Genomic DNA, 11,673 nt, shown 5'->3' on the forward strand with positions numbered 1-11,673 from the left:
GTATTTATCACCCATTCCTGGTTTCATCTTGCAAATATTGAGGTTAAAAACTCACCAAATACTCCATGTGTACACATGGCCTAATATGGATTTTGTGTCTGACACTAAATGTCTGACATCTGCAGGTACTGAAGTCCTCTACAGCTGCATTGGTTGAAGTGAACATCAACAAGAACTTGGTTGGCTCTGCAATGGCGGGCAGCATCGGGGGTTACAACGCACATGCGGCCAATATTGTGACTGCAATTTACATTGCCTGTGGACAGGTCAGATTATAGGAAAGTTGACTATATACAACAGCTCTACATGGAGTGAATTATATGTGATAACCTTTTTGTTTTTGCTTTATAGGATGCTGCCCAAAATGTTGGAAGTTCAAACTGCATCACATTAATGGAAGCTACAGGTCCCACCAATGAGGACTTATACATCAGCTGCACAATGCCTTCCATAGAGATCGGTACTGTGGGAGGAGGAACCAACCTGGCCCCGCAGCAGGCTTGTCTGCAAGTACGTATATTCAACTATTTAATTGAAGTCAAAACAATACTGCTAACACCTTTATAATATGGTGTGTTACATATAAAAGTCATCATTTAATAGGGTTTTCTGAAGACTCTGCCATTTTTAAGATCACCGGATGAACCATTTTTAGTCATTGCAGTCTCCTTAGCATTTCAGTTGTTGCACACAGACTGTAGTATTATATGGCAGCACTTTGACGAAGGTCTATGTATGTAATACATGGACTGCCTGCGTCTGCAGGTTTGAAAGCTGCAGCCTGTTAACAGCTCTCTACTATACACCGTGTGCAGAATTATTAGGCAAGTTGTATTTTAGAGGATTTTTTTTATTGGTCAACAACTATATTCTTAATCAACTTAAAAGACTCATAAATATCAAAGCTTAATATTTTTGGAAGTTGGAGTGGGTTTTTTTTTTTTTTAGATTTGGCTATCTTAGGAAGATATCTGTTTGTGCAGGTAACTATTATGGTGCAGAATTATTAGGCAACTTAATAAAAAAACAAATATATTGCCATCTCACTTGTTTATTTTCACCAGGTAAACCAATATAACTGCACAAAATTTAGAAATTAACATTACTGACATGCAAAAACAAAACCCCAAAAAATTTGACCAATATAGCCACCTTTCTTTGATGACACTCAACAGCCTACCATCCATAGATTCTGTCAGTTACTTGATCTGTTTACGATCAACATTGGATGCAGCAGCCACCACAGCCTCCCAGACACTGTTCCGAGAGGTGTACTGTTTTCCCTCCCTGTAGATCTCACATTTTATGGGGGATCACAGGTTCTCTATGGGGTTCAGATCAGGTGAACAAGGGGGTCATGTCATTATTTTTTTCATTTTTATTTTTTTTTTAGACCTTTACTGGTCAGCCATGCTGTGGAGTAGTTGGATGCATGTGATGGAGCATTGTCCTGCATGAAAATCATGTTTTTCTTGAACGATACCGACTTCTTCTGTACTACTGCTTGAAGAAGTTGTCTTCCAGAAACTGGCAGTAGGTCTGGGAGTTGAGCTTCACTCCATCCTCAACCCGAAAAGGTCCCACAAGTTCATCTTTGATACCAGCCCATACGAGTACCCCACCTCCACAATGCTGGCATCAAAGTCGGAGTGGAGCTCTCTGCCCTTTACTGATCCAGCCTCTGGCCCATTCATCCGGCCCATCAAGAGTCACTCTCATTTCATCAGTCCATAAAACCTTTGAAAAATCAGTCTTAAGATATTTCTTGGCCCAGTCTTGACATTTTATCTTATGTTTCTTGTTCAAAGGTGGTCATTTTTCAGCCTTCCTCACCTTACCTGCTCTGAAATATGGCCAAACTGGTGGCAAATGGCATCTTGGCAGCTTCACGCTTGATTTTCCTCAATTCATGGGCAGTTATTTTGCGCCTTTTTTGCCCAACACGCTTCTTGCGACCCTGTTGGCTATTTGCCATGAAACGCTTGATTGTTCGGTGATCACGCTTCAAAAGTTTGGTAATTTCAAGACTGCTGCATCCCTCTGCAAGACATCTCACAGTTTTGGACTTTTCAGAGCCCGTCAAATCTCTCTTCTGACCCATTTTGCCAAAGGAAAGGAAGTTGCCTAATAATTAAGCACACCTTATATAGGGTGTTGGTGTCATTACACTACACCCCTCCTCATTACAGAGATGCACATCACCTGATTTACTTAATTGGTAGTTGGCTCTCAAGCCTATACAGCTTGGAGTAGGACAACATGTATAAAAATTATCATGTGATCAAAATACTCATTTGCCTAATAATTCTGCACAGTGTAGGTGGGCCTAACCTAATGGGAACTAGGTCATGGATTCCCGTCTGTTAGATAGTCCGCACCCTCTACATATACATACCTCAAATAGGATCTGTATGGCCTTTATCAAGGATCTCTCAAAACAGGCACATCTTTCAAAAATGTTATCCTGTATTCCTTTCTGAATGTGTATGTGATGTAGGGTAGGTGCATTATATTCCAGTGCTTTACCGACATTATCATCACTGACCCTATTGGGGCTCGCACTATCAATATGTCATTGAACGTGGAGGAAACCCACACAAACAAGGAGAGAACATACAAACTCCTTGCAGATGTTCTCCTTGGTGGGATTTGAACCCAGGACTCCAAAGTAACAGTGCTAAGCACTGAGCCACCGTACTGCATTTACCATTTGCCATCTTCCCTGGTTTCCAGTGCCGCTCTTTTCCTCTTTTGGATTATGGGACTTCAGATCTGACTAGCCAGATCACTCAGAGGTTTGTGTGAACCAGAAGTTGCTTTCACAGTCACAAGTCTATTGGGCCGTATGCAGATTCTCCTAGATTTACATTAGTGGTAGTAACACTTTCCCATACAGCAGTTCCTGTGTGAGTGGTAAAGCTGAGGATCACTCACATGGGCCAGACGTCGAGCGGAGCATCGCTGGAAACAGGGGAAGATGGCAATTGGTAAGTATTTCTTTGTCGCTTCATTGGGAGACCCAGACAATTGGGGTGTATAGCCATGCCTCCGGAGGCCGCACAAAGTATTACACTAAAAGTGTAAAGCCCCTCCCCTTCTGCCTATACACCCCCCATGCTCCCACGGGCTCCTCAGTTTTTTGCTTTGTGCGAAGGAGGCAGACATGCACGCATAGCTCCACAGCTTAGTCAGCAGCAGCTGCTGACTATGTCGGATGGAAGAAAAGAGGGCCCTTCACAGGGCCCCCAGCATGCTCCCTTCTCACCCCACTCTTGTCGGCGGTGTTGTTAAGGTTGAGGTATCCATTGCGGGTACGGAGGCTGGAGCCCACATGCTGTTTTCCTTCCCCATCCCCCTTAGGGCTCTGGGTGAAGTGGGATCCTAATCGGTCTCCAGGCACTGAGACCGTGCTCCATCCACAGCTCCAGAGGATTCTGCTGGATAAGGAGCAGAGTATCGTCAGGGACATGGCCCTGCTACTTTGAGGTACTCTGTGTCCCCGTGGGGACCGCACACAGCAACACTCCAGCATTGCTGGGTGTGCTAGTGCACCGGGGACCGCGGCGCTGACCGCGTTTGTGCCATTACACACTGCAGCGTCGCTGAGTGTGTTAGTGTATGGGGACTACCGCGCTGACCGCCGCTGCCATTGCTATCACTGCGGCGCGGCTGGGACTGTTAGTGCGCCGGGGACTTCCGCGCCGACCGCGCTTATACGGCGGCCGCGCTTATAACTCGAGTCCCCGGCTTTTGCGGCCTAGTCTCTTTTTTCTTCCCGCCCCCAGGCCTGCCAGTCAGGGAAAGGGCGGGACGCTGTACAGGACGGCAGCACTGAGGGCTGGAGCATGCTTTGCATACTCCACCCCCCTCTCTGTGCACAGTGGGGCACCAGTTTCCCGCACTTTCTGGGTCACGCCCACGGCTCCCTCCTCTCCTCAGGACGCCGGCAGCCATTCCTGTCAGCTCCTCTGACGCTGGAGAGGGGAGACAAGCTCTGGGAGACCCAGGCAGGGATTCTGGTGACCACACAACCGCTTTAAGCGGGCGGTAAGCAGAACCTGAGGTGCTGGCCCCACTAGTGCAGAAGTGTACTTTATAGATGATTGTTTATAGGCTATACTTTCCACTGTACAGTGCACGGTTGATTTTTGGCTATATACCCTCCTGTGTTGCTCAGGGGAGACAACAGCATGGCGCCCACAAGAAGCAGGGGTGCCAAAACACAGGCTTACTATGCTGCCTGCGCCGCATGTACGGCTATACTACCGGCAGGTTCCACTGACCCTCATTGTGTGCACTGCTCGGCCCCTGTGGCACTTACTCAGCCGGAGCCTCTGCTAAGGGTGGCCCAGGGGGAACCACCTGCTAACACTGTCCAGGTGACAGGGACGGAGTTTACAGTTTTTACTGAAAGACTTTCTGAGACTATGGCTAAGATACTAGAAGCTTTGCAGTCCAGACCGGTATCTCAGACCATGGGCACTGTGGAATCATTGCCCCCTGGTTCCCCTCAGTTGGAACAACAATGTTCCCCCGGGGTGTCTCATAGATCCCAGGGTGAGGTCTCTGACACGGACCGCAGGCCCAGACCGCCTAAGCGAGCTCGCTGGGAAATCCCCTCGACCTCATCACATTGCTCAGGGTCTCAGAGGGAGGACTCTCTGTATGATGAAGCGGAGGTAGCTGATCAGGATTCTGATCCTGAGGCCGCTCTCAACCTTGATACTCCTGATGGTGACGCCATAGTGAATGATCTTATCGCGTCCATACATCAAATGTTGGAAATTTCTCCCTCAGCTCCTCCAGTGGAGGAGTCAGCTTCTCAGCAGGAGAAATTCCGTTTCAGGTTCCCCAAGCGTACAACGAGTATGTTTCTGGATCACTCCGACTTCAGAGAGGCAGTCCAGAAACACCGAGTTTGTCCAGATAAGCGTTTTTCCAAGCGCCTTAAGGATACACGTTATCCCTTCCCCCCTGACGTGGTCAAGGGCTGGACTCAGTGTCCCAAGGTGGATCCTCCAATCTCCAGACTGGCGGCTAGATCCATAGTTGCAGTTGAAGATGGGGCTTCGCTCAAGGATGCCACTGACGGACAGATGGAGCTCTGGTTGAAATCCATCTATGAAGCTATCGGCGCGTCTTTTGCTCCAGCATTCGCAGCCGTATGGGCACTCCAAGCTATTTCAGCGGGTCAAGCGCAAATTGACGCACTCACACGTACGTCTGCGCCGCAAGTGGCGTCCATAACCTCTCAAACGTCGGCATTTGCGTCCTACGCTATTAATGCTGTCCTGGACTCTGCGAGCCGTACGGCGGTTGCAGCCGACAATTCGGTGGTAATACGCAGAGCCTTGTGGCTACGGGAATGGAAGGCAGATTCGGCTTCCAAAAAGTGCTTAACCGGTTTGCCATTTTCTGGCGACCGTTTGTTTGGTGAGAGGTTGGATGAAATCATCAAACAAGCCAAGGGAAAGGAAACATCCTTACCCCAGGCCAAACCAAAATTACCCCAACAGAGGAGGGGACAGTCGAGGTTTCGGTTCTTTCGGGGTGCGGGCAGGTCCCAATTCTCCTCGTCCAAAAGGCCTCAGAAGGATCAGAGGAACTCCGATCCATGGCGGTCTAAGTCACGCCCTAAAAAGACCGCCGGAGGTGCCGCTACCAAGGCGGCTTCCTCATGACTTACGGCCTCCTCACACCGCATCCTCGGTCGGTGGCAGGCTCTCCCGCTTTTGCGACACCTGGCTGCCACAGGTAAAAGACCGTTGGGTGAGAGACATTCTGTCTCACGGTTACAGGATAGAGTTCAGCTCTCGTCCTCCGACCCGATTCTTCAGAACATCTCCGCCTCCCGAGCGAGCCGATGCTCTTCTGCAGGCGCTGGGCACTCTGAAGGCAGAAGGAGTGGTGGTCCCTGTTCCTCTTCAGCAACAGGGTCACGGTTTTTACTCCAACCTGTTTGTGGTTCCAAAGAAGGACGGGTCTTTCCGTCCTGTCCTGGACCTGAAACTGCTCAACAAACACGTAAAGACCAGGCGATTCCGGATGGAATCCCTCCGCTCCGTCATCGCCTCAATGTCCCAAGGAGATTTCCTTGCATCGATCGATATCAAAGATGCTTATCTCCACGTACCGATTGCTCCAGAGCATCAGCGCTTCCTGCGCTTCGCCATAGGAGACGAACACCTTCAGTTCGTGGCACTGCCGTTCGGCCTGGCGACAGCCCCACGGGTTTTCACCAAGGTCATGGCTGCAGTAGTTGCGGTCCTCCACTCTCAGGGTCACTCGGTGATCCCTTACTTAGACGATCTGCTGGTCAAAGCACCCTCTCAAGAGGCATGCCAGCACAGCCTCAACGCTACTCTGGAGACTCTCCAGAGTTTCGGGTGGATCATCAATTTTCCAAAGTCAAATATGACACCGGCCCAATCACTGACATATCTTGGCATGGAGTTTCATACCCTCTCAGCGATAGTGAAGCTTCTGCTGAACAAGCAGCGTTCACTACAGACGGGGGTGCAATCTCTCCTTCAAGGTCAGTCACACCCCTTGAGGCGCCTCATGCACTTCCTGGGGAAGATGGTGGCAGCAATGGAGGCAGTCCCGTTCGCGCAGTTTCACCTGCGTCCTCTTCAATGGGACATCCTACGCAAATGGGACAGGAAGCCGACGTCCCTCGACAGGAACGTCTCCCTCTCTCAGGCAACCAAAGCGTCCCTTCGGTGGTGGCTTCTTCCCACTTCATTATCGAAGGGGAAATCCTTCCTACCCCCATCCTGGGCGGTGGTCACGACGGACGCGAGTCTGTCAGGGTGGGGAGCGGTTTTTCTCCACCACAGGGCTCAGGGTACGTGGACCCAGCAAGAGTCCTCACTTCAGATCAATGTTCTGGAGATCAGGGCAGTGTATCTTGCCCTAAAAGCGTTCCAGCAGTGGCTGGAAGGCAAGCAGATCCGAATTCAGTCGGACAACTCCACAGCGGTGGCTTACATCAACCACCAAGGCGGAACACGCAGTCGGCAAGCCTTCCAGGAAGTCCGGCGGATTTTGATGTGGGTGGAAGCCACGGCCTCCACCATCTCCGCAGTTCACATCCCGGGCGTGGAAAACTGGGAAGCAGATTTTCTCAGTCGCCAGGGCATGGACGCAGGGGAATGGTCCCTTCACCCGGACGTGTTTCAGGAGATCTGTTGCCGCTGGGGGATGCCGGACGTCGACCTAATGGCGTCCCGGCACAACAACAAGGTCACGACATTCATGGCACGATCTCACGATCACAGAGCTCTGGCGGCAGACGCCTTAGTTCAGGATTGGTCGCAGTTTCAACTCCCTTATGTGTTTCCTCCTCTGGCACTGTTGCCCAGAGTGTTACGCAAGATCAGGGCCGACTGCCGCCGCGCCATCCTCGTCGCTCCAGACTGGCCGAGGAGGTCGTGGTACCCGGATCTGTGGCATCTCACGGTCGGCCAACCGTGGGTACTACCAGACCGACCAGACTTGCTGTCTCAAGGGCCGTTTTTCCATCTGAATTCTGCGGCCCTCAACCTGACTGTGTGGCCATTGAGTCCTGGATCTTAGCGTCTTCAGGATTATCTCAAGAGGTCATTGCCACTATGAGACAGGCTAGGAAACCAACGTCCGCCAAGATCTACCACAGGACGTGGAAAATATTCCTGTCGTGGTGCTCTGCTCAGGGTTTTTCTCCCTGGCCATTTGCCTTGCCCACTTTTCTGTCCTTTCTTCAATCCGGATTGGAAAAGGGTTTGTCGCTCGGCTCCCTTAAGGGACAAGTCTCTGCGCTCTCTGTGTTTTTTCAGAAGCGCCTGGCCAGACTTCCACAGGTACGCACGTTCCTGCAGGGGGTTTGTCACATCGTCCCTCCTTACAAGCGTCCATTAGAACCCTGGGATCTGAACAGGGTTCTGATGGTTCTTCAGAAACCACCGTTCGAGCCAATGAGGGATATTTCTCTCGCACGCCTTTCGCAGAAAGTGGTTTTCCTAGTAGCAGTCACTTCACTTCGGAGAGTGTCTGAGCTAGCAGCGTTGTCATGCAAAGCCCCTTTCCTGGTGTTTCACCAGGACAAGGTGGTTCTGCGTCCGGTTCCGGAATTTCTCCCTAAGGTGGTATCCCCCTTTCATCTCAATCAGGATATCTCCTTACCCTCTTTTTGTCCTCATCCAGTTCACCAATGTGAAAAGGATTTGCACTTGTTAGATCTGGTGAGAGCACTCAGATTCTACATTTCTCGTACGGCGCCCCTGCGCCGCTCGGATGCACTCTTTGTCCTTGTCGCTGGCCAGTGTAAAGGGTCACAAGCTTCCAAGTCAACCCTGGCTCGGATCAAGGAACCAATTCTCGAAGCTTATCGTTCCTCGGGGCTTCCGGTTCCTTCAGGGCTGAAGGCCCATTCTACCAGGGCCGTGGGAGCGTCCTGGGCCTTGCGGCACCAGGCTACGGCTCAGCAGGTGTGTCAGGCAGCTACCTGGTCGAGCCTGCACACTTTCACGAAACACTATCAGGTGCATACCTATGCTTCGGCAGATGCCAGCCTAGGTAGGCGAGTCCTTCAGGCGGCGGTTGCCCACCTGTAGGACGGAGCCGTTACGGCTCTATTATGAGGTATTATTTACCCACCCAGGGACTGCTTTTGGACGTCCCAATTGTCTGGGTCTCCCAATGGAGCGACAAAGAAGAAGGGAATTTTGTTTACTTACCGTAAATTCCTTTTCTTCTAGCTCCAATTGGGAGACCCAGCACCCGCCCCTGTTTTTTTGTGTACACATGTTGTTCATGTTGAATGGTTTCAGTTCTCCGATATTCCTTCGGATTGAGTGTACTTTAAACCAGTTTATAATTTTTTCCTCCTTCTTGCTTTTGCACCAAAACTGAGGAGCCCGTGGGAGCACGGGGGGTGTATAGGCAGAAGGGGAGGGGCTTTACACTTTTAGTGTAATACTTTGTGCGGCCTCCGGAGGCATGGCTATACACCCCAATTGTCTGGGTCTCCCAATTGGAGCTAGAAGAAAAGGAATTTACGGTAAGTAAACAAAATTCCCTTCTTTAAGGCTCCTACACTAAATCACATGCAAATTTAGAAAGGATTGTGGAATACAACTTTTCCGGTTAGAGTGCTTCATTTCATAAAAAATGTATGGCAAAAAATAAGCAAATATGGTGTTTTTAAGGCCAAATACATTCTGGTAGGTGTAACTGATGCTAGCTATATATTAACTATCCCTTTTTTTTTCCCTTTCTGTACAGATGCTAGGAGTCCAAGGAGCCAGCACAGACTACCCTGGAAAAAATGCCTGCCAGCTTGCACAGATCGTCTGTGGCACAGTAATGGCAGGAGAACTCTCCTTAATGGCTGCCTTGGCAGCTGGCCACCTTGTCAAGAGCCACATGGTCCACAACAGGTAATATTGAGGGTAAAACACTTTCAATAAAGGTGAAAACAAATATAAACTTGTAGAGAAACTTATTATATACTTTGCAAAACTGTAGTAAAATACCAGTGTAAAAACCAGTGGTTGTCCCCAGCTCTACAATTTGAACCCCCGAACAATCTCATCAGTCTGATCCATGCACTTCTCCTCCTACAGCTGTTCTATAGAAAACTGAGCTACTAATGCCACATGTGAGTGCCTCGTAACGGTCCAGCACATGTGAGGCTGTGCAACACCTCAAGCCAAAATGTATCTTCTGAACCAGACCTAAATAACATTCCTGGTTCTGTCGGCCCGCTCACCTATGGTTGCATACAACCGATATACCTAGAAAGATGAGCTTACCCACTGCATTCATATGACTGCACTGTCCAATGGTTGTAGCTTCAGAGACTTGTCACATTTCTGACTTTAAGCCTTCTCTTGACCAGTTGTACCATCTTTTATACATTGAAGAATATAATTCTTTTTTTTTTTTTTTTCTCTCCCTCTCCTTAGATCCAAAATTAACCTTCAAGACATGCCTGGTACATGCGTGAAGAAAGCTGCCTGAGCACTTACCACCTGCAGCGATTTCACTTGGCTCAAAGAAACATAGCAGGAAATCTAAGGGAACGAGCAGAATATTTAACGGAAACATTTCTATAAGTAAAGGTGCTTTGTCACCAGTGGGAAAAAAAGATGTACAGGCAACATGAGAAAAAGACCTAAGACAAGCCAGCATCAACCTGTGTTTATAAAGATCCACGCCCCTCATGTCCAGACTTGGAGGGTCCACTAATCACTGTCTTTATATGTCTACGGCGGGGCAAAAGCCAAATCAATGGAAGGCTCGGATCTCGCTTTGTAATTTTTTTTTTATTTTTTTATTTTTTTTTGAGATAGTGCTGCTTGCAAAGGACCTTTCACTTACTTTAAAGCTACTTTACAGTTCTGTTCAGAAAATGTCTATTTTTTATTTAATCGTATCTGTGTAATATACTTTGGTTTAGTTAATATAAATTAATTTATTACTGGTCTAGGTTCAGCTGCAGTCTTATGAGACAGTGCGATGTCAGCAAGTAAGCTAAAACTTAGCGTATACTGCCCCCTACTGACTTGATATACATACTCTGCCCATACCTGCTTTCAGCATCACTGTGGGAACTTATATCTGCAAAGTGACAGGTAGCGCGCCACAGATACAATATTGCATTGGTCACCAGCTGTTATTGAACTACCACTCCCAGCATGCTTCAACAGCCACACAAAGCCATTTTCCTTTCTACTCTAAACAAGCACAGTGTTATGAAAGTGTCCACAAGCCATAAATATACAGCTTGACATGTCGGCAGACGTGTGTGTGTCTATTTTTATCATTATGCTGCAGACCCTTCTTTTTTTTTTTCCAATCTGTTTTTGTTTTTTGGGTTTTTTTTTTGCTACTGGAAAAAGCAAAACCCCTTCAAAATTTAGAATTTCTGGTATTGGCAGCCAAATATTTCCTGGTGGTCTATCGCTACCTCATCAGCATCATTGTGACCATCTCCTGCCATACCCGATGCGATTATTCAGCCCGTGTGATGCACTCAGTCCAGACGTGGCCAACATAGAATCTGGGTACAGTTTTATACAACTGTTTAGAAACAAAAGTAGATCTTTATCATTTTTGAGATTCTCTTTTGTAACACATTACTTGTCTGTAAGATCCAGTACTTGGCATTCATTGGCTTAGAAATGTATAAATGACCCGGACGCAATGTGATATCTACTGTAGCTGGCGCCTGTGCCCTCTTTTTCTCATGCTGGTGAAGAGGTGACCTCTTTATGAATAAAGCATCTGTTTCTGTTGATTTTTCCCAATCTGGTGTTTTTTGGAAGTTGAACTAAAAGGTCAATTTTTTTTTTCTTGTATATAAAATCAAAATGATCTTTTTAAGATACTGGAATAAATGTAATTATTTTTTTACATTTTGTTGTTTGCGTTGGTGCCTGTCTTATTTTACCAAGAGTTGGTTCAGTGTGTGGAAATGGAAAGAAAAAAAGAGGGAGAGGGAGAGCACCACCTGCTGGTGGGATCACCTAGGTACAGAAACAGTGCATGCTGGAAGTGGAAAGAATATGCTGTATAATTGGGCTGCAGAAGCAAGATACACTCTTCCAGAGCTGTGGAAGTCAATAAGGGCTGTTTCACACATCCAGCTTTTCGCCGGCTCCAGCGCACACCAGTACAGTGTATACAGTA

The 11,673-nt window shown here is 48.1% G+C and overlaps 1 protein-coding gene across 4 annotated transcripts in view; it reads left to right on the forward strand.

Moving 5' to 3' along the window:
• Window positions 1-11,399, forward strand: part of HMGCR (3-hydroxy-3-methylglutaryl-CoA reductase) — a 72,433-nt gene extending 61,034 nt beyond the window's left edge. For all 4 annotated transcript variants that reach the window (XM_075325441.1, XM_075325463.1, XM_075325448.1 and 1 more), the window contains exons 17-20: window positions 126-266; window positions 352-510; window positions 9,265-9,419; window positions 9,948-11,399. In XM_075325441.1, coding sequence (XP_075181556.1) covers window positions 126-266; window positions 352-510; window positions 9,265-9,419; window positions 9,948-10,002 — 510 coding nt within the window. In that variant the 3' untranslated portion in view covers window positions 10,003-11,399. The remainder of the gene's footprint in view (window positions 1-125; window positions 267-351; window positions 511-9,264; window positions 9,420-9,947) is intronic.
• Window positions 11,400-11,673: the final 274 nt, after the last annotated feature.

The sequence above is a fragment of the Anomaloglossus baeobatrachus genome, chromosome 1 (genome assembly GCF_048569485.1).
Source record: "Anomaloglossus baeobatrachus isolate aAnoBae1 chromosome 1, aAnoBae1.hap1, whole genome shotgun sequence".
NCBI lineage: Eukaryota > Metazoa > Chordata > Amphibia > Anura > Aromobatidae > Anomaloglossus > Anomaloglossus baeobatrachus.